The sequence below is a fragment of the Brachypodium distachyon genome, chromosome 4, assembly GCF_000005505.3.
Source record: "Brachypodium distachyon strain Bd21 chromosome 4, Brachypodium_distachyon_v3.0, whole genome shotgun sequence".
NCBI classification, from domain to species: Eukaryota; Viridiplantae; Streptophyta; class Magnoliopsida; order Poales; family Poaceae; genus Brachypodium; species Brachypodium distachyon.
This window is the reverse complement of record NC_016134.3, coordinates 12877044-12900155: the sequence shown is the minus strand read 5'-3', so window position 1 is coordinate 12900155 and position 23112 is coordinate 12877044. Positions and strand designations below refer to the sequence as shown.

Here is a 23112-nt window from a genome sequence, read left to right as displayed (position 1 = left end):
GTAACATAACTCTATCCGCCACCAGTCCGGAAGAGGAATCCTGGCCATTTATTCCACAGAACATGGTAAAAGTGCTTCGCAAGCTAGCCCATCTCAGACTTTTATTCCATAGTACACAATGTCACAATACAGAAACAGTAGGATCTCACACAAAACAGAAGATGCGGCAATATTAATAGCATGGTTCTTTACAACAGCACCAAAAGCAGAAGAAAAATTAAGATACAATACAACCATATATATCAGGACTAGCAAGCAGGGGAGGAACTTAATCACACACTGCACACCCAAAAGCAAGAGATAACATTTATAGTGAACTTTCTCGTAAAATCAACTGGACTGTTGATACCAAAAGAGGGAAATAGTAATGCACCAACGACATTGCAGAACCGGAAGCTATTATGGCTTCTAGTCATTGGCTCGTCGTAACTCTTTCCACTGCACGTCTGCACACAATGAAAAAGATCCCCTACATCACGTACTATTATTATATCTAGATAATCGAACTATATGCCGCCCAGCAGCAATTAGGAGAAGAGAAATTATAAGCAGGAGGATGACATGGACAAAAAAAACTGACCGCACTGATGATTCTTAGCGGAGGATTTGGACCAACTTGCATTAAAGTGTCTGAATGGACACAATTTTGAGATTAGGGCGATGGCGGCTTGCAGCAGTTTCCCATTCCTTTTTTATTTTATCAGCAACTCCAGAATGGAGTCCGACTTCCTTTAGACTTTCGAGGCTTTCGATCTCGATGCCGGGAAGATCACCTAGAGTTGCACAGAGCAAATGGAGTGAGGCAAGCTGACTCAGATCTCGAATCGTTATGTTGTGGAGACTTTGCTCGCCCACAAGGCAAATCCGCTCCAGTCTTGCGAAGGGAAGAATATGGTCTAGCATTGAGAGCCCCCCAAGTTCTTTCTCAACCAGCTTGAGAAATTTCAGTGGACATGTCAACTTACTCAGGCCTTTTTGGATTGCAGCCGCGCTTAGACCAGTCATTGAGAGGCACAGCTCATGTAGACTATTCAGGTTCGGCTTTGGATAAACCAAACCGAATTGTGCCAGATCACCTGTCAACTTGAGCGAGGTAAGCCTGCCAGGATATCCTAGGAAATCAAGGAATGATTTTGAGCACCCCTTGAGATCAATAGACAGGGAGTAATCAACAGTGGGCATACTGATTCCTCGACTCATGAATTCCTCGATGCCTTCCTTAAGCCCAGTCAATTCTGTCTCCTCGATTTTGGTGAAATCAGACCATATCTTCACCTTCCTCAACTGTCCCATATGACAAAACAGTTGTGGAATTCCTTTGCCGTCGCCAACGACAAATCCTGCTAGGGTGCCCAAGACACATTTTGTCCCCAAGAAAACCTTAAGAGCAGAAAAATCATTCTTCATCCCAAGAAGCTTCTTTGCCCCATCCATCAGGTTTAACTCTTTAGATAGCTGAAACTTCCCAAGGAGGTGTTTCAATTTGGGCAGCATGAGTACTTCTGGGTACATCGTCACTACACCAGTTGTCCTCGTCTCGAGTGTCTCTAACTCTTGCAGCCGCCATATTTTCTTCGGAATCCGACCGATATTGTCCCCGAGGCTCAGATATTTCAACAGCGACAGCTCGCATATTCTTCTCAGATGGTCTTTATTCACATGAGCACACTCTTTCAGATCCAACACCCTCAGTAGCTTAAGGTTGTCAAAATTCAATATATCACCATATCCGGCATTGGCGGTTGGGAAGACCACCATAGTCCGGAGAGAACATACATCTGGCATTACGACTCCACCATTTGCAGCTCCGCTGTAAGGATGGAGAGAAAGCCGGCGAATATTTCGCTGTTGGGTGGTCTGATTCTGACTTGCACCACACATTAAGGTTATAAAATTCTCGACCACGGCCTTGGCACAAATGTAGTTAAACACCACACCAGGAGTTTTGCATCTCTTCACCTTCCCATTGTTGCTTTTTTTACTGGTCTCGATAAAATTGCTGCTGATGAGTTTGTCCAAAAGCTCGTCCACGATATCATGAGGAGAACGGTATGCATCCCCAGGGACTGGCACTGCATGTTCAAGTAGTCCTTCAGCCAGCAGCCGCCTTATTAGACGATTCCTTGAGACATCGCGATGGCGTGGGAACATGGTGAAATACAGCAAGCAGTCCTCGAGAGCAACACCCTTGTAGTCACTGGTATACGACCCTTGCGTTCTTGCTAGAGCGGACGCACATAGTTTGAAGCGGGCCTCTGACAACACCGGCCTTGTATTAGTCACTGATGGACCAACCTCTTGAACCAAAACCATGGGTGTGCTGATATCTGGAGCAAGTGGTGGTAGATTGTTGTCACCACAACTGCAGGGTCCTGCTGCTGACCAGATGGCCGTGGTCACGATAATTCTGCCGTGCACTCTTTCATCCAAAGGCCAAGGGAAGTCAGATATTGTATTGAACAACTCTTCTGTTGCCACGTCGTCAATTACAATCAAATACCTATATAACATATAGACTTGTATTAAATTCTTCTCTGCAGACATCGGGGTATATATATATCAAAAAAATGATCAAGATGATAATATGATGGGTTGTTAAGGTTATTCCCCAGCCTATGAATGACATGGATGTGACCAACATCAAAAGAATTACAGGTTGGCTAAATAGGATTTAATTTGTACACCGAAGGACGAAGGGGCCGGGTTTAGGTATTCAAGATCTAGACCTCAAAAATAAATGTCCCGTTAGTAAATACTCACTCCATTCACAAATAAATGTACATCTAGGTTTTGTCCAAAGTCAAATATATGAAAGTTTGACCAATCTTATTGGAAAACGTAGCAACATTTAGAGTAAATTTCAGATAACCACATTTTTTGCGGCAGTGGTCTCACAAAACCACAGTTGTTGCTAACAGTCTCACAAAACCACAACTCTTGGGGCAGTGAGCCTCAAAAAATCATAATCTCGATGATTAGGCGGCTTGATGGTGTTGCTGACGACCCGGGCCCACAAGTCAGTTGCCACGTCAGCCTCCCCGACCCGTCTACAATGCCACGTTGTGGGCCTGGGTTGTCAGAAACACCCTCAAGCCGCCTAATCATCGAGATTAGGGTTTTTTTAGACTCCCTGCCCCAAGAGTTGTGGTTTTGTGAGATCGTTAGTAACAACTGTGGTTTTGTGAGGCCACTGCCACAAAAAGTGTGGTTCTGTGAAATTTCCTCCAACATTTATGACACTAAATTAGTATCATTAGATCCGTTTTCAAATGTAGTTTCGTAATATACCGATTTGATGCCAGATGCGTTGCTACTTTTTTTTCAACAAAATCGGTCAAATCTAGAAAAATTGGACTTAGGACAAAACTTAGAAATACACTTATTTGTGGATGGAGGGAGTAGCCTTTTAAGCTCACCACTAAGGATGGAGTATGGCAATTGCTAGTTAAGAAGAAATATGTAGGGCCATAACCACTTTCCCAGGTCAAAATCAAATCGTCTGACTCCCACTTTTGGAAGGATCGGTAACATTCCTCCAATTTGGATCTTCTCAGGTTCAGACTGGAGAATCCTTACGGTTTTGGGAGGACAAATGGCTACTTCACGCACCATATATGTACCCTTGGTCTTTAGTATTGTGCTAAACACAAGCCTGCTATTTGTTGTCACGGTTTTGGGGACTATACCTCTAGATTTACGGCAAACACTCATTGAGTAATTTTTAATGGATTGGCATGCCATAATGCTGAAAGTATCAAATATTGACTTGCCTCATGAATAGCATACTTTCAACTGGAATTTTTGCATACAACAGGCATATATCTTCATGGTCCAGTCGATGTATTCGGCGTTGATAGACTCGCATGTTAGGTTTAGCCTTAGACTCCCACTGACCATCGTTTTTGTTATGGTACCTTTGTCGTGGGAGTGATTGATTATCTCATAAGTTCTTGTTGTTAGGATTATATCTAGCAGCATTAGCCAGACTTTATTTGCAGATGGATGTGTAATCAAATTAATAGACGATAATATATAGAGAGAGAAAGGTTTGCCCCGATCGAGTAGACTCACTTGTTATCGCTTAGGCGTGATATGAGCTGACGCTTCAAGTCGGAGCCGGGAGGAGGGAGGACCGGCGTATTTTTGCGGAAAAAACAGCTCAGGATGGGCATGCCCCAGCAGCCCCGCAGCCCAGCAGGGGGTACTTTGCTGAGTATCTCCGTCAAAACTTCATTCATTGTCTTGCCCGCCGCGCTAACCCAGGCTTGCCGCTGACTGAATTGCTGCTGGACTTCATCATTCGTGTACACTTGCCTTGCAATATCAGTCTTCCGGCCACCGAAGCCAGCTACAGCGATCACCTTCACCCTGTTCTCCGATTGGTCCTGTACAAGAGCAAGGAGATGCTTACCCTCATCCATCGACGCAGCAGCATCTTTTCCCATGTTTGAGGATTTGCTCGCCTGCTCTTCATATCTTTTTAGCATATCAGACGTATGATCTGCTTTCTGCTTGAGTTGACCAATCTCTATGGCATAATAGTTGTCACCGCCGGTGGTCTGCCCGAACTGGAAGCGGTGCTTGCAGTCTTCAATTTCGTCCGCCAGCTTTCTGAGTTGCACGATCCAGAGCCTCCGTATATCACTGGTTTCTTCGCCTCTCCATAAAGGATGCAGAATGGACCCCTGCATACGCTGAAGCTGGCGCTTGATGGAATTAACATCCTCTTGCACCTGACTGTTCCTTTTGTCACGTATGAATGTCAACAGCGTCGGCAGTGTACCGAGCGCTCCGCTCAGTATGGCTCCCACTATGGCAGCCTCCACCATCTCTAGTTTCCTTGCTGGGTGATAAATCACTCAGCTAGATCCTCCATACCTAGCTCTAGCTACATCGGCATGTAGGCGTGCTCGGAGAAGTGGGTTATATGTGTGGCCAGAAAGCAAAAGGAAAGAGTATCAAGGCAGATTGATTCCCATAGGGAGGACAGGATACACGCACCCATCGTATATGTATGTAACAGGCCACTTCTCTCTTCTTCTCTCTGTCTCTCCTGCGTGAAGAATAAAGTGTTAATTTGCAAAAACTTGAGTGAGATTAGCTAGGCACTTTTAGCTAAACCTAAATTCCTATAAGTTAGAGTGCTGATATGCAAATTCATAATTTCGAAACAACGTAGTGTTGATCTTGTAAATGCAGACTTAAAGAAATACTAGCACACATGGAGTACATTTAAACAATTGAGTGACATATGTTGGTCTTATCAACATGACCTGTACCATGCTGTAAACAAAAAACATGCCATGTGCACTTTGATTTCTAATGGGTTGAAAGGGAGAGGATAACCTTCTCTTAAATCATTATTATTTTACAGTTCTTAGAGGCTAAGAGAAAAATATGCTTTTCTCTATTGTAATAGATAGATGTCATCATTTCTTAGTCATAAGCATTATGCAACCAAGACAATATATAGCGCTATCTCTGGCTGATGTGTCGCGTTAAGAGAGGACTGTACCTTCTCGATCACTGTACAGGCAACACAATCATAATCTTGTTTAATTAAACAGCTGTGCGCAACGATTGATGCGTAGCGTCCTCCATCATCTCTTCTCCCTAAATACGCTGCAGGCTGGATCAGGGCCAGGTTGAATCGTGGTTTATCCTCCTATATCGTGCGGAGCTCTTGAGGATCAACCTGATCATCTATTGCGTAATGGTTTCCCCCTTCCTACACACACGTTCTTGTGCTCCTTTTGTATGACGACTCTGATCACTAACTAAGCTATATTTACATGTTGTCTTGTGCTGATCATCTTCAGGTGGAGATCCGTGCTTGACTTCAAGCCTTGTTTCCGTTTAATTATGTCTTGGTTAGAGACATCCACGGAGGAGGAGGAGGATGCTTGGCTTCAGGGGGCCATGGATCTGCCTGTTAGTGTTTCGCTCGGCCCCATGGGCACCGTCTTCCATCAGCTCCATTCGGCCATGGATTCTCGAGATGCTCGGCTGAAAAGGGTCAAGGCCGAGATCCAGATGCTCCAACAAGGATTTGAGGGATTATGCACCGACCTCAAAGATTCATCTCAGCCGGAGGACGATAAGGAAATCATCGCCTTAACAGGCAACTTCTGGACGAGGCAGGTCCGGGATCTCTGCTATGACACGTCAGATTACCTCGACGATGTTCTTATGCAACCCCTTCATCAGCCCGTTGATGCCAGCGGCCGGAGTTCCGGGAAGCGAGGCCCAAAGATTGCAAAAGATTTATCACAACTGATAGCTCGCGTAGAGGAAGCACGCAAAAGCGTAGAGGAAGCACGCGAAACACGGAAAAGATTCAACCTCCGCCTTGCTGAAGAAAGTACCACCAAACCTGACTCTGGACATGCCGGTGTCAGCCACCTCAATCCCCAACTCTCACAGGTCCAAGTCGACATCCACGTCAACAAGCTCATAAAGCTGTTGGGCGCCTTTGAAGACCATGACGGTGACAGCAGCAACCACGACGACGATGGGACGAACAAAAAACTCAAGGTGACAACTATCTTTGGTTATGCAGGTGTTGGAAAGACAACAGTTGCCAGGACCTTATTTCACCAGTATGGAAGGAAGTTCCAGTGCCGGGCTTTTGTGCGAGTGTCTCGAGATCCAGATATGATGAGGCTTCTCACCAACATGCTATCACAAATCAAGGCACCACTGCCCCAGGCCCCTTCGGATGTCCAAGGACTTCTTGCCAGTCTCACCAAACATCTACAAGGCAAAAGGTAGTTAATTTCTGTCCTCATAATAAAGAAAACTAGCAAGGTTTCCGGTAGGTTAGGGCTACGTGCCTACGTCGACCGATTATGTGTGCTGACCATGTCAAAGCGGCGCTAGTAATATATGTGGTTCCAAAACGGCTCTACCAATCCAATCGGAATTATGTTGCAGCCTAGTCAGTTTTTGTGGCAAAGCCGGCTATATGTACGTTCGGGACTACTTTGCAGAATTAGTGTTTGCTAATCTCCTCCACACATAAAACAATATAGATATTCTAGAATTCCTAAATTCACGTTCCAACACATTCAAATCCATCTCATTTATTCATCACTGTTTTCGGAAAAAAAAATCGTTTATTCATCCATATATCTCAATATCATTTCAAGGCATTCACATCCATCTCATATACATTCATTCACATATTGTGTGTATATGTATAAGAAGACATAGTATTTCACAAACTGCAAATGCCACAAAAGAACTATATTTCACATATCCATAGAACTAAGCAATTGTACAAGAAATGAATGAAAGCCATAAACTAAGCAAAGAATGAAGAATGTACATGTCTTCACACTCCTTTGTCTAACCTCTACCGTAGATCTCTAATTCTTTGGTATATTGCCTACTCGTCTCCTTCTAGGTTATGCCACTGATTTCTCGCCTTAATTTTATTGAGCTGACTTCTTGAGAGCAGTAGACGGCGTGGCCATAAGTGGCATGAACAGCCTAGTCTTATGGATTCATATTTCCTAATTCATGGGTATGCATTGCAATATCGGCTAGTTTTACAATCTCAACTCATATGTGTGGATTCCTTGATATTTCTCCATCCTCCCAAAGCTAACCTGGTTTTCTCTTAGGACATCAAGGGTGCGTTCTTTTCGGCTTCTATACTAAATTTGGGGTGCGGCTTCTCCAAGAAGCTGGGAGAGCGCAGCTTCTCAGAGAAGCCGGTCCAAGAAGCCGAAAAGAACTGGGCCTAAGACTTCGGACCTATATATAAGTTTATCGGTTCGCGATTATTGCTTGCATATTTTCGAGTTGTCATGTCATTCCCAACGCATCATGCAAAATCAAGAGATCTAATCATTTCATCCTGGCAAATCCTTAACGGTATCATGCATCTCTATCTCGACGATGCTCCTAGATTTTTCTTAGACTTGACATCCAAATCCTATAGCTAGTTTGATTACAAAAATTGTAACAAGACCAAAGGGTTCTCGTTCGTGCTGGATGCTTTCAGGGGCTCTTCAAGTCTGGCAGCTCAGAAAAACAATAACCCTTTCGCCTTGTTGCACATACTCTTTGTGATCAAGTCATCTAGGACTTGCACGTGTAGTCCTAGCCAAGGCAGGCAGGATCACCAAGCGCGGGCCACATCGTTGTCATGTACAATCACCACCGTCATTTTGCCAAAACTACCATCATCTATACCAGATTAGGTGGTTATTGCAACCAACCCGTGTAGCATCTCAATGTGAGAATGTTGAACGGGTTCACTGAAAGAATTTATAGCCATTGGATTTTTTCTCAACGGTAATTTTTCTCAATTTATGCCTAGTGCAAATAATAACGCCTTAAATAGCCCAAATACGCTGTAAACCAAGTGCTTGTAGAATGACTTATGGATTTAATGAAGAGAAAAAACATTTTTTGTCCCTCCTAACTTATTGAAAAGTGCGCAGATAATTGCTCAATTTTTTTCTCGCCCAGCTGTCAAAACTGGACACAGGTGGTATCTCCAACCCATCTATAGTGGTATTAGTGCCGACGTATCATGGTTTCGGCCTCGGATTTGTCACGTCATCATATCCTGCCAAGTTGGCATTAGTTTCCTTTTAGCTTCTGAGTCGATTTGTTTCCGCCAGAAAAAAACATGAGCCAGCATGGCAATTCCTGGGCCAAAACCCTGACACTTGGGCACTAAAACCGCTTCACATTGGATGAGGGACCATTGATGTCCAGTTTTGGCAGTCAGGGACAAAAGTATACAAAAAAGTTGAGTGGACCATTTGCATACTTTCTGACAAGTTGGGGGAGAAAAATATTTTTTTCGATGAATAATAAATTTATAAGACTGAACCTTACTGAGTAGATGTGATGTGCCTAATTTCAGTTACTACTGAACAAATACGCCCAAAAACCAGGGCACACGTTTATTATGCATCAAGATTTAAATTGTCCTGTTGGAAAAGCTAGCCTCAATATTGTGCACATACCGACATACGTATAATCGCTGTTATCAGATTTAAACTATCTTGACATCATTAATTATACACACATACAATTAGACATCTGGCGGTTTCTACAGTGGAAATCAATGGGAGAAATCAATGGGAGAAATCAATGGGAGAGGCCCATTGTTTAAAGGAAATATATATATAATCAGATAAAAGCAAGCATGTCATTTTTTAGATCAACCTAACACTACTAGATAAGCTAAGAAATTATGTACTGAGTATATACTTTAAGAGCTCCACATAATGTGCACTTACACAGAAAACCAGCAATGACCAGAGTTACTTACATTTTTGTCGAGAAGGAGGGAACACCTCTGACCTCTGCATCGATTGCTATCACAAACATAGAACAAGATTATTAAAAACTTGAAAAGTTTACACTTCGCCGAGCCTATTGTTGTTGGCATGCCACCCAAACTGGTTGAAGAAGTAGAAAATTCATAATAACGTGAAATTCATGAAACATTTTGAATACATGGCACTACTATGCAGTCATAATCAAACTAAATGGATTCATGGACAACACTTAGCTTTCAAGCATCGCATAATCAAAAATAATCACAGAAGCAGCATCTATTCACATAAACAAGCCTAGGGTTTGCACCTCAAAGGCTCAAACCATCAGAGAGTAGAGCAATTATAGCATCTATCATATCAACAAGCATAGGGCCTGGTCCGTGACAATGAAGACCAAAAATATTTACCTTTATCTTTTATGTACACTTTAGCAGGCAGTTATCTCTTTTATCTTATCGTGTTTATTTATCTTTTTTTTGGTCAACTTGACATAATATTGTATTTGTTCTGGACAATTTTTTTTATGCAGATACTTGATTATAATAGATGATATATGGGACACAGCAACATGGGATATTATTAGCCATGCTCTTCCTGGTGGGGATTGTTGCAGAATAATAGCAACAACACAAGTTGAGGACGTAGCATCGGCATGCTGCGGTTATCAGTTAAAGCATATATACAAGATTATTCCTCTTAATGATGATCAATTAGAAAAATCTGAGGGTGATTATACTACAAATCATAGTTCCGAAGGGCTGAAAGAAGCTCTAAAACTTGTGTACAATAATCTTCCACTCCACTTGCAGACATGCTTGTTATATCTGAATATGTATCCAGAAGGATACACGATCAGAAAAGATGAATTGGTGAAGCAATGGGTAGCTGAAGGTTTCATCCGTGCAGTACAAGGACGGGACATGGAGGACGTTGCAGGGGGTTATTTTGATGATCTCGTCAGAAGAGGAATGATCCAATCCGTAGATACTGATCATAATGGCAAAGTGTTGTCATGTACACTTCACCACATGGTATTGGATCTTATTAGGCAGAAATCCATGGAGGAGGATTTCGTCACAATTGTGAAATATTTTCAAAGAACTCTTGGACTCCCTGACAAGGTTCGTCGACTGTCCGTCCAGTTTGGTGGTGCAAAAGGTGCAAATACTATACCAGAAAACATCAGAAAGTCCCAAGTTAGGTCGCTTGCATTTTCTGGATACTTCAAGAGTGTACCTTCCCTTGTGGACTATGGGCTTCTTCAGGTTTTCGTTCTTCATATTTGGGCTGATCAAGACAAAATTGTTGATCTCAGCAGTATCGATGAACTATATCGATTGAGATTTCTGAAGATTGAATGCAATATCACCGTCAAGCTTCCAGACAAGATTCGAGCGCTGCAACACCTCGGTACTCTGCAAGTAGATGGATTATCTAACGTTCCATCTGATATTGTTCATCTGGAGAAATTACAGCACCTTCGCCTTCCATCCGAGGCTATTCTGCCCGACGAAGTCGATGGCATGACATATCGTCCCACTCTGCGGTATTTTGGTCTAGGCAGTAACTTACAAGATAACGCGATGGATCTCAGCATGCTGGCCAGTCTCCAAGATCTTCAGCTGACCTGTTCTACAGTGAAGCTAGCTGAAAATATGGTAGCCAACATGAAATACCTGGGTTTGATTCTGGAGAAACTGAGCAACCTTAAGTCTGTAGTTCTGGCATCTCAAGTAAATACTTCAAGCATGCACATTTCCTGTGATAGCTTCAGCAGCGTGTCCCCTGTTACGGTCAATCTTGAGAGGCTTGAATTATGGCCACGGATCTGCATCTTTCCAAGCCTCCCTAAGTGGTTCAGTGCACTCGACAAACTCTGCATTCTGAAGATAGCAGTTAGAGAGTTGTCGAACATTGATATTGATATCCTTAGAGGACTTGTTGCCCTCACTGCTGTCTCCCTGTATATCCAGACAGCGCCTGGACTGGTTGTCTTTGGCAAGGCAGGATTTTCAGCTCTCAAGTACTTCAAGGTCAAGTGTAGTGAACCTTGGCTCAAATTTGAAGCCGGTGGAATGCCTAATCTTCGTAAGCTCAAGCTAGTCTTCAATGCCAAGGAAGTCCAACAGCATGGTGCTGCACCGATCTGCATCGAGCACTTGCCAGGGCTGAAGGAGATCTCCGCAAAAATTGGGGGCTCAGTTGCTGCATTGTCGATATCTGTTAGCAATGATCCAAGAAATCCAAAAATCATCGAACAAAGGCTGGACTGGAATTTCTGTGCTGACAAAGATAGAAGTATGCGGGCGATGCAAGAGCAAGGAGGCGAGATTATAGAAGAAAAAGGTGAAATCCTGGAGGAAAACATCTTTGACGTACCCCAAACCCAAGACAAGTACCAAGGAGAAGATGGGAGCAGCCAACCTTATACTCACAGCAGGTACGATCTTTCCTTCATTTGGTTCATTATTGAACCAGATTTTCTCGTGTCACACTAATTAAACGCATGGTTGCTGTGATCAGGATTTCTACGTTTATGGAGTCCTCTTCCCGGCCACCTCCGAGACGCCCCAATCGTCGTCGGGAGCTCCTCTCGATGTGGGCCAGGGACAGCAGTCCCGAGCTGGTGAGCTCTTCACCACCAACATCGTCGTCTTCAAGGGGCCCAATAATCCGCTCGACGATCCAGCGCGTGCGGATTAGTCCGCGAGACCGCAGGGGTGCTGAGGGCCCAAGGCCTCCCAATTCACTGCAGACCAGCTCTTCCCCCACCTCCAAGTCCAAGGTGAGTCCCCAAATGCACCTTTGCTCTCTTACCCCGGCCCATATAATGATATAAATGTAGTGGTGATGTCGTTTGATGCGAGTTAAGCCTGAATGCCTGATCTGTGCAGAAGCCACAGGATCTCTCCGGCAGGGCATGACAAACTGACACCCTCAGGAAGGGAAACAAAGAGAAGCTCAAGACTGTCTGCCTGCTCTACTCAAAGCCAGAGGAAGACTCTGCCTGGGGGTTTAGTTCCAGAAGCCTCATGCATGGATGTCCTTTTACTTTTTTTTCACCAGTTTTGTAATATGCAAAATTTTCTACTCACTCCATTCCATAAAGATTGGCACGAATTTGAACTAGAACTAGTTCAAAGCCACGCCAATCTTTATGAAACGGAGGGAGTAATTCCCTGGACTCTTTCTTTGTAATCTGCAAAAATTATATTTCCCAGGACTCTTTCTTTGTAATGTGCAAAATCCTCTAATCCCTGGACTCGTCGCTGCCAGTAAGCTACATTGATGGATGTGTTTTGGTTATCGAAAAATTGATGACTGTAACCAGATAGATGCAGATGCGATTTTGGTTTAGGCACGAGAATGGTCGGTATAATTTGATAATACGAGGTTCAATACCTAACCGTGGCGGTGATCACGCTGGGATGAAGCCACCACGGCCGTGCTGCCGCCGTCGTTCCCCGCCGCGGGTAAGCGCGCCGTCGAGGCCGCGAGCCGCTGCCGCTGCTTGCCGGGACGCGCGGCCGCTGGCCGTCGCGAGGCTCGGGCCACCGTGCACCGCCATCCCCGCGCGTTCCACTGGGCATTGCAGCGCGACGCGTCCGCCACCGCCGCGAGTCGCAGCTGCTCGCCGTTGCCTTGGACGGCGCAGCAGCTGGTCCCTGGGGCCTCTGCAGGCGGGCTGGGGGGGAGTGGGGTGGGGAGGCGCCAGCGTGGCGGCCTTGAGGCGCGGGGCGCAGCCACGGTCCGGGGCGGGTGTCCGCGGCAACGGCCTAGGTTGGAGAGGGCGCGGCGGCGGCGGCGTGGGATCGGGGGAGAGATAACTGTCGGCCCAGTTTCACCGTCTGGGCCGTGCGAACTAACACGTGGGCTCAAATTAGGTGTTCCGAAAATACCGCCTGAGCAAGCGAAACGTCGGTCACAACCCATTGCTAAGAACGAGCTAAGAGCATTCTGAAAAAAAAGGGAAGGAGCTAAGAGCATCTCCATTCGTCCCCGTAAATCGTCCGGCGTTTGCTCGTATGGGAGGCGCCGGCTACTTTTTAATTATAGGGGGGATTATGGACCAGTCACATCCCCATATCAAAATAAAAATTGCCTGGCATTTTCACAAACACCTCGAGCGTGGTCAGACGAGCAGGGGAAAAAGGACACGGCCCCGCGCAGCCACGAGCGGGAGAGAAGACCGCGGATGTCCACCGGCGCGCCCTGGTGCCGCGGCATTAGGACCAGAGGCGGCACGCAGGACCCGACGACCCCTCCTCCTCCGCCGCGTCGAAATACTCGCTCCCCTCGGCGTCTCGTACGTCGGCCGAGGAGATCGGGCCTTCGTCCGAGGGGGTAGACGGCGGCTGGGGCACCCGGGCGACGCGGCGGAAGAAGCCGTTGGTCACCTCCTCCAAGACCTCGTCCCCGAAGTCCGCGACGTCTCGAACACGTCCCCCTCGTCGTCCGTCGACGACGATAGCTGCGCAGCCACCCGGGGCGCCGAGCACGGCCGCAACAGTGCGTGGGGTCCCCAGGAGGGCAGGGACGAGGCGCCCGAGGAAAGCGAGGAGGCCGTGCTTGCGTGGCGCCATAGTCGTCATCATCGGGCACGGAGAGCCCCGCGCGGATGAGGAACGCCATGCCGATACCTGTGGTGGGTGGTGGTGCGGGTCAACGTCTTCCTCCGACCAGCCTCGACCGTCCGTCCAGCCTCGCCAGAGGCACCGCCGCCTCCATGGCCCCGAGCCCTTGCGTGTTCGCGCCCTGCTTCGGTGAGAAAAGGAGGAGGGAGAGAGAAGATGCTCTAGACACGTGTGTATTTTTTCTTTTGGTTACTGTGTTTAGCCGGCATCCCGGCTTGCCCTCCTTTGGCTAGGGGTGGCCTGAGGGGCACCGGCTGTTTCGTTGGGCCACGACGGATGAAAAAACAAATTGAGAGACACGGTAGGTGGGTTTTTAAGCACTGGCACCCCCGTTTGGCCTTTGGGAGGCCTTTAGAGGGGACGACTAGAGTTGCTCTAAGCAGTTGAGAACAAGGGTCTAGCCACTGCAGCAAGTTTTGCGAAGAAATTTTCCTGGCGCAAGTACTTGCCGCTGCTCCAAGTAAATATAAAATTGTTGTTGATTTTGGCGGGGCCCAACCAAAACTCGGTAGTTGGCCAACAGCTCAAAGCCAACGACTCTTTTCAAACAAAATCACTGTTGTTATCAGCCGTTTTCAACTTTGAGCTATACACATAGAGAGAGCTCGCAAACAACACATCAAAAAATGGAGCTCAACCGGCCACCAAATTTTATAGCCATGCTCAACTCTGCAACGACAATTGTAGATCCAGAAAATCAAATTAGCCTAGACCAACAACACCTCCAACCTGCTCCCATGAACTTGCTTGCATCCTTCAATATCCCTCCAATCTGCATTCCCACCATCCAGTCATCAATCCCTTTGCCCAATGCAAGTGCCACTCTACATCAAGACAAAAAATGTGTATGCTAGTGGTCATTCAGAGGAAGGACGAATGGCTTAATCTCTACATGGAAAAAGACCTGGAAAGAAAGAGACACACTTGAAAGTTGAAACGGAGGTAGCAAGTAGCAAATCATTATGAAATGGAATTATGTGGAAGATTTTGAGAAGGAAGAAGTCCACATAACCCCATCAACTATGTCAAACCGGCTACTTAACCCTCTCAACTATAAAACCGGGCACTTAATCCCCTAATCTTTTCAAAACCGGGCAAATCACCCCCTCAGGCCAAATCAAGTCCAGCGTGGCATCACCCAAAGTTGAGGGGGTGAGACAAGGTGGCATCTGCAGTGTGAGGGGGTGATTTGCCCGGTTTTGAAAAGATTAGGGGATTAAGTGCCCGGTTTTATAGTTGAGGGGGTTGAGTAGCCGGTTTGACATAGTTGAGGGGGAAACGGAGGTACTCACTCTAAATTTCTGTCGTTGTTTTAGGCAGTGTCTGGGTCCAAAGTGAGATGAAATGGAACGGTTCTAGTCCTATATGAATGAAATATAATGAAACGGTTCTATTTATTTTTTATTCTAGAACCAACCACTTAAACCTCCTACTCCCTCCATCACAAAAAAAGTGACATGATTTTGTATAGATTTTTATACAAATTCACATAACTTATTTTAGACGGAGAAAGTATTTTTTGAAAAATAAAATTGTTAATAATATTTAAGGAATATTCTTTTTTAAAAGAATCATATGGTTTCATTCTAGATTTCTCTATTCTGAGAACCAAACACAGCGACCATCTCAATTTTACCAACTGGTACTGCCCTCTGTCCTCTCCACACCTCTCGCCGCCGCCCTTCCATCCAGCCACCTCGATCCGCCGCCCGCCCTCCCTCGAAACCTCTGTCCCCGCCGCGGGCTGCACAGTCCGGGTGGGGGCCGCGTATGGGCGACCATCACGCTGGGCTGGGGGATTCCGCGCTGCCGCCGTAGCGTCGCCGCGTCAAAGGCTGCGGTTGCTCCAGGTTCCCTGTTGTGCAGGTGAGTACCTAGCTAGGTCTTGTAACCTGATTTTTTTTTCCTTCTCACATCGTAGATCGACTGAGTTGCCGCTGCTCAATCGTGGTTTAGTTCTTAGGCTTAGAAATCAGATTGCTTCGGTCAGGATTGACTCATAGGAAAGGCCGGTGTTCCAACTGACTTTGCAATAAAAGCATCGCAACTTTGCAAGGATGCTTCCTTAACCGTGCAGGCTTTGCATTGGGCTGTAGGTGCTGTGCTCTCGGGTTGTACATCGACTGTTAATATTCAGGTTAATCTGTATTTCACTAATCTCTCTTTATTCTAAAACTGACTCCTAATGCAGCAGCCTAATTAAGCCACATATTTAATTCAGATAGTTGAGGTGAAGGCTGCTAGCGTCGTTTGTAATTTTCTGAAAATGTGTTCTCTTATCAAGTTCCAAGTATGCTCCAAAATCTGAAATAGTTATTCTACAACTATCCAGATAAATCATATGTAAATTAGGTGGTCAAAGTTCATGTTTTTTCCTGAATATTTTCTATCACATGTTTTTAACTGGTCTGTATTTCCATTGATGCTAAAAAGTGGAAATCAATGTTTATTTTTTTTAATGCTGGTAAGGGTTAGTTTATAGAGAATAATATTTTTCAATTGATTTTCTGAAGAGTATTAGTGAAATTTCAGAATAAAAGTATATCTGGAAAGTTGTCATACTAAAATCTTTCATATACTAATTTCCATTTGTATGATTGTATCACACATTAATGTTCACAAAAATATTTCAAAGACATACAGAACTTAACCAAAATAACTTGTATTCGTTTCATCCACACATCTTTGTTGCCAATCATCAATGGCAAATACAATTATTAAGATTTTGCATGTCAATTGTTGAGCTCTACGTTCTTTGCACTAAAGTTCCGGCATAAACTATTATGAACGAGCAATTAGTGCCCATCCCAATCAAGAGCGACACTTATGCTGAGGAACCGAATCAGATGGTGAAGCACTATTATGAACTGACAAATATAGCAGCCCACGTGGGCACTAGATAGCGAATAAGATCAGGGATTGGACCGTACGATGTGCAAATGGCTGATGGCTTTGGCATTGGTCGGCGGTGGACGACCAGTGGATTAGCAGCAGTGGCAGGTTCAAAAGTCGTTACCGTCAAAACTACCCTTACAAAAACTAGTTTTCGAGTAAATATGTCCACAATACCCTAGAAAATCAACTGACAGGCTTTACTTATACTGCACACCCTCCATTCCGTTAAAAAACCACCTCATAGTGAGAGGTACAACTTCGCTCAATATACTGGCCGGAATTTCTCAATTCAAAACATGCATCCCATGCACAAATAGTAAAGAGTAGGATACAAAATAGTTGTAAAAGTCAAACTCTATATGTTGGAATTTCTTTTCTGCATTAGCCACCCTTTTCACCGTGGGCCAGATAAGATAGATGCTTGACTTGGAACCGAATATGGGTATGGATTATCTGGAACAGAAATGGTTTAATTTGCATTGAGAAAACTTTGAACTATGCAAACTTCAACGCTTACCGTACCTTCCAAAATCTTGATCACAGTTGACAGGGAAGGCCTATGAATGCTATTATTCTGCAAGCACCAGACTGCAAGCTTCATAATTTGAATCACTTCCTCCTCGTGTGAGACCATATCATCACTTTTCGTATCGATCAGATCAATCCATTGATTGTGTTGAGCCTTTTCCCGTAATAAATTAATGAGCTGAAGGTTCTCCTTAGGCTGAGAACGGTCAATGCTTTTTCCTTCCACTTATTATTTCCAAGATAACCACTCCAAAGCTGCACACGTCAACTTTTTCATTGATTTGCGACGTTAACCATTCAGGTGCCAGATACCCTGGTGTTCCTCTCATCATCCCACTACAGATACCTGTATATTAACTTAGGTAGTCCAAAATCAGCAACTTCGGCATTGAAGTGCTCATCTAAGAGAATATTTTGTGGCTTAATGTCCAGATGAGCAATTTTTCGTCTGCAATCCTCATGAAGATAGCATAGAACCTTGGCAATGTCTAGAATGATCCTACACCGAGTGGACCAGTCAAGAGGGGCATTGTTATGGCAGTTATAGATCTACCTATCAAGTGACCCTCTAGACATACATTCATATACCAGAAGCCTCTGAGATTTCTCTGCACAGAAGCCAGTAAGCTTGACAAGATTTATGTGTTCAATGCTTCCTATAGTTTCAACCTCTGCCAAGAATTTTTTCTTTTCTTGTCTAGCACCTTCCAAATGTTTTACCGCAACTCTCTCTGTATCCAATTTGCTTCAGGTTGTATTGATTGCAATGAGAATACCTTTGTCACCCAGAAACATTCACCGTTGGAGTCGTCCTGGCCATACCTGAACACAACTTCCCTGCAGGAGCAATTGTGTAAGCAAGCTTGCGTACAATCATTTCTGTTTAAATTCACAACGGTACGTGTGGCTTTCGTCAAAATAAGAAACATCAATAAGAGTAAAGAGATGATGGTGTTGCATGTCCTGACAAGAAATTGGAATCAGTGGCATGCAACAAAGATTTGCCTTCCGGTCGTCTACCGGCTTGAGGTAGTATGAATCGGTATTACTTTGAAAAAGACATGTGCACTGCCCATTTGTGCATATCCCATAGTCCCCACACATCGTTGGGTAAGCACTAAGCACAATCACGAGAGATCTGCATTGCATCAGACAAAGTCCATTGTTTTATGTTACCAGACCATTGATGCAGCCTTAGGTGCCCATCGGACTCTAATCACATGGACTGGCTGGACAGTGCCGGTGGCAGCAAGATATCTCTAGGTTCACTAGACTGCATAATGATGCTGAATCTTCCATTCTTGAAGGCAACCTTTGTTGGATCATTTCGTGTCTTGTAATTTTGCATCGGTGCATATGAAAAGTATAGTTGTGGTGGTGTGGATTCAACATAATAATATAATCCATCTGGGAGTACCGTGATATAGTACAACTGACTCTGAGTCGAATTTGTTGAAGATGTAATAGCTATTAGCCTCATACCTTGCGGAAGTGATTGCACGGGGGCCAATGAATCAGTCGGATGATCAAATGACTGCCACACAGTTGCATTCCTCTGATCAAATAGCACCAGGTTGCCGAACTTCGTGATCTCCATGCCAATCATGGATTTGTCTGAAGTGCCACTAGACCAGACCATCCTCCCATGATCCCATTGGCATCACGGAGGATGAGGTTGCCATTCCTAGTAAGCTCAAGGGTGGTGTTCTCCCTGACAGGGCCAGCCCGGTTGGCCAACCAGATAACCTGCGGTCCAGTTGCCATGTCGTAGAACCAGCCGCCACTGTCAGTGCTTACAATGAAGACAGAAAAGAGGAAGACATCACAGAGGGAGGCACAGAAGAACCCTTCAGCAAAGGACTACCCATCAAAAGAAAAAGGCCGTGCCCTTGGTGAACGGAGGACGATGGCACGGACGGTTGTACCGTCCATGTAGCTCAAGCCGTTTGGGAGGGAGGTTTTTTATTGATCAACAGTGTTGGGAGGTTGACAATGGGATAGACGCCATAGTTGGATCCCTGCATGGCCAGCAACGATGCTGCAGCTGCAAGCACGATGAAGAAGAAATTGGCAGAACCCAAGGTGCGGTGCCTGCACGAATAAGAATGCTGCGAGAAGAATCACTTGATGATTTAGGTCTTGGAATATTCGGTAAGCTAGGTAGGAAAAAACTGTAGGTGTTGCAGTCAGGAAGGCTTGCAGATCAAGGAGACCTGCAGATACGGAGCGGATGCATGTGATAGCCAGAAAGGTGGCCTCACCACAGCGGAAGCTACCTGGATCCAAAGACTCGAAGCCTTGGTCTTCGTCTTTTGAGTCTCTCCGCATGATTTTATGAGCTTTAGGCGCTTGGACTGTCCAAACGAGTCCCAAAATGTCATTTATTGGCAGTTCAAAGTCATTGTCATCACAAATTGCTCGTCCCATGCTTTTCAGCATCTTACTGTCAAGAAGAGCAGTTATTGACTTGTCAGTCGGGACTGGGGCTGTGTACTTGGACCAAATGGGAGGATCTTGTAATCTTGACTTGCCCGTTGTGTGGCTTTAATCAATGTGAAGCCAATCACTGAGCCTGTTAATTACTGTAGAAAGGAGCAGGTGCTGATGGCAAGAGAAGTATTTTCAGAGTGGTTACAGTTAAATAACAAGCTTCCTGATTAAGCATGTAATGACATCCTCCTTGCTATTTCTGTTATTCTTTGCATGTTGGAAAATATTCTAGTTTGGGATCTCAAACTGTGCGCAGGATTTATTTATTTTATTTCTCTGAAAAATATCTTTGAAGTTCACAGTGATTTTTTTTTGGAAACAGGCAGATAGAAATGGAGTACGGCTAGGTGTCATGTGAATGAATTCCATGGGAGATTACCTTTTCTCACCCTGTCCTGGTGGGCTGCCTGCTCTGCTCCACACCACCACGAAGCGCCGCATTGATGGGACTCAGGGTGGACGTTCGAGCTGGGCTCGGTGAGCTGGCCCGAGCCCGTGGCGAGCCGAGCCAGTTCGCCCCGAGCCTGATTTTTTTAGACCAAGCCTAGCCCACGAAAACGGCTCGTCACATCTTCAGGCCGAGCCGAGCTGAGCTCGGTCCAGCTCGGCGAGCTGGCCATTTTGGCCCACTGGCGGCCCACGCTCAGTTTTCAATGCCCATAGATGCCTCGAGCCCAGTCCAGTCCCATTTGCCTAGGTCAAAATTAACTGCTTCTCAGTTCCTACGAACCCTGACTCTCCTAGGCAGCCGCTGCCGCACAGCTCGCGGCGAGCTCGGACCGAGCCAGACCGGCATCCACCCTGGCACGGGACTTCTGCCGGCGGTCCGAATTGAACCCCCGACGGCGGTCGGTGCCTGCGCCCCCACAAATCCACCTTCCCCTCTCGCGATTCCAGGTAAGTCTTATTTTGCCCCAATTTCGTTTCTTGCACGGAACCCTAGCTTGACTTTTCTTCTTAAACTCCTACCTTTCCTTGTTCCAGCAGCAGAGGAGGGGAATGATACCATAAGTGTAAGATTTTGATTTCTCTTCCTTATTCAAAGATCGGCCAACAATGGATTTCCTGCCCTCGCCGGCCGCGGCCGCGGCCCTCGTGTCCAAGGTGCTCGACGACGACAACCTCCTCCGCGTCGGCCTCCCCACCACACTCGCCCGCGCCGCGCTCGTCTGCAAGCGCTGGTTCCACAACGCTGCCAACCGGGCCTTCCTCCGCCAATTCCGCCAGCGCCACCCGCCCCGCCTCCTCGGCTTGTACGTCAATGGCGTGTTCTTTACCGATACACCCGAGTCGGCCAAGGTTCTTCCTCGCTTCGTGCCGTTGCTGACCCAGACCCAAGAGCCGGAGCTCGCCTCCGTCCTCCGCCGCATGGCAACCTTAAGCTTGGACACCATCAACAGAATAATGATTGAGCAATGCCGGAACGACAGTGTCTTCATCTCCAGATTCCAGAACCACAAATACACATATGAAGTGCACAACCCGCTGTTCCCTGACAGAGGCGTGGTGGTCCTCCCAGCACCAACACGTGCCATGACAGACGACAGCCATAAACCTACATTCTCTTGCTTCCTTTCCACAGGAGGCGACGGCTGCTTATCGTACATGTGGATGGCAATGGAGATCAATGTCATTGTTGGAAGATCTACCGCGAAGGTACACATGTTGTGAGATGGTGTCTGGGTCATGCTTACCAAAGCCATGACACAACTCCCCCATCCGCTATGGAGGCCAAAACCTCTACTCATCAATTATAGGATCTACATGGCTGGGGGCACCTGTAACGACATTCTTGTGTTGGATTTGGCGAGCTCCAGTTTCTTCACTATTCAGCTCCCAGAAGGGGTGGAGTGGTCTTCTGGATATAAATATGGGATGGGATTTCACAGTAGAGATGCTGTATTCTCACGGGCAGATGATTCCGGAGTTTACCTCATCGATTTGAAGGAACTTCAGTTTCGCATCTGGCTCCACAAGGATGATAACTGGTTGCTGGTGGATACCATATGTTTGCGTCAGATGTGTGCTGCTTTCCAGATGTCTGATGTCATGGTTGAAGATGAGCATACTACTGCTGTGAGTATAACCCAGGTGGGAGACAATGCTGAGTTTGTGTTCTTGCAGATGGGTCCATACACTCTCTATTTGGATATCAGGCGCAGGGTGCTGCGTAAAGTGTATGATGAGATGACAGAGAAGGATCGATACGTTGGTCACATCCATCCTTGCATGATGATTTGGCCTCCCGCATTCTCAGTGCTCAAGGATGATTCTACAAGGTTTGTATTTGGTCTTTGGGTTATTACTGCTCTTGTTTAGATTATCATTTTTTCCAAAAGAAATGTGAACTGTTTAAATTTCCTTTGGTTTGTTGCTTTGTTTTGGCATGTGCTTTATGCTTAGTAGTGGCTGACAATTCTGTTTTGATCAATACACCATTGTGATCAATTAGTTGTGAACAGTATCAGCATTTCTGTACTGACAATGCTTCATTACTTTTCCCAGTGGTGCGTAATGATACATTGTTTGGTATAACTGTAATGGTGTAGGCATATGATTGATTCCTTAGGACACTTTAAGACGACCACTTCAGCAACAATATTTCTGCCACATGTCGAGTGATAATTTATAAACACTACAGATTATTTGTGTTTCGTCATAATAGAAGTTGTTTATTTGAGTTATTATCAAGGAGAAACTTGCAGGATATGGGTGTAGCATGGGACTACTGTATGATAAGGGCATCCCCTGCGCATGGTGTGTGGTCATTGGTTTGTGAGTGGAGAAGGAAAATGGAGATATGCATAAGAAAAATTACATAGGGGTCAGCAATTGAATGTGTTAGAGTTTATCTCTTTCATCTTTGTTTCTCCTATGGTCATATATGTTGCATTATATGAACTCGTTCTGCCTTTGAACTCTTTACCTCAAACTATCATGTCTCAGATCGTTAATACTTGTTATTCTCAGAATGTTGTTGTATAATGGAACCAACTTCTATGGTTCCGTATGCTGAAGCATGCCATTTTGCACACAGATTTCAATTGTAGATCCTTATGTTTCACACTGCCACACTTGGCTTTATGCAACTTTTCCGATTTGGATATATTTTGATGGTGATTTTCCTCCTATATACTCTGTATATGACAAGTGTATAATCTGATCTAACAATATGTCTAAACTAATAGTTTGTTAGCCGTAAGGGGAGAAGGGTGTGGTGTTTGACTGGATCAGGGCATGCAAATGTTTTGTACTGTATTCGG

At 45.4% G+C, this 23112-nt stretch overlaps 3 protein-coding genes and 1 pseudogene across 10 annotated transcripts; 2 read left to right on the top strand and 2 right to left on the bottom strand.

Annotated features, from left to right (window-relative positions):
- Window positions 1-72: 72 nt before the first annotated feature.
- LOC100824331 (putative disease resistance protein At1g58400) lies at window positions 73-12721 on the bottom strand. Of its 3 annotated transcripts, none has more exons than XM_024454406.1 (4): window positions 12705-12721; window positions 4072-5053; window positions 581-2500; window positions 73-446 (listed from the first exon to the last, which is right to left on the bottom strand). In XM_024454406.1, exons 2-3 carry the CDS (start codon window positions 4827-4829, stop codon window positions 622-624), a joined length of 2637 nt encoding a protein of 878 aa, XP_024310174.1. In that variant the 5' UTR covers window positions 4830-5053; window positions 12705-12721; the 3' UTR covers window positions 73-446; window positions 581-621. The 3 variants fall into 3 exon arrangements, with proteins under 3 accessions (XP_024310174.1, XP_024310173.1, XP_014757711.1); XM_024454405.1 differs by lacking the exon at window positions 12705-12721 and adding an exon at window positions 9293-9836; XM_014902225.2 differs by lacking the exon at window positions 12705-12721 and adding an exon at window positions 5516-5654.
- On the top strand, window positions 5573-12564 carry LOC100828923 (putative disease resistance RPP13-like protein 2). Its single transcript, XM_024454404.1, has 5 exons — window positions 5573-5710; window positions 5820-6767; window positions 9832-11742; window positions 11826-12087; window positions 12197-12564. Exons 2-5 carry the CDS (start codon window positions 5863-5865, stop codon window positions 12224-12226), a joined length of 3108 nt encoding a protein of 1035 aa, XP_024310172.1. The 5' UTR covers window positions 5573-5710; window positions 5820-5862; the 3' UTR covers window positions 12227-12564.
- A 2830-nt stretch (window positions 12722-15551) lies between the features above and the next one.
- LOC100828316 lies at window positions 15552-22955 on the top strand. 6 transcript variants are annotated; one of them, XM_024455059.1, is made up of 3 exons: window positions 15552-15802; window positions 18111-18212; window positions 20172-22955. In XM_024455059.1, exon 3 carries the CDS (start codon window positions 21536-21538, stop codon window positions 22166-22168), a length of 633 nt encoding a protein of 210 aa, XP_024310827.1. In that variant the 5' UTR covers window positions 15552-15802; window positions 18111-18212; window positions 20172-21535; the 3' UTR covers window positions 22169-22955. The 6 variants fall into 6 exon arrangements, with proteins under 6 accessions (XP_024310827.1, XP_024310826.1, XP_024310828.1 ...); XM_024455058.1 differs by having other exon boundaries at window positions 15552-17981; XM_024455061.1 differs by lacking the exons at window positions 15552-15802; window positions 18111-18212 and adding an exon at window positions 18875-20024 and having other exon boundaries at window positions 20172-22128; window positions 22555-22955.
- Window positions 18053-19291, bottom strand: LOC104584930 (annotated as a pseudogene).
- Window positions 22956-23112: the final 157 nt, after the last annotated feature.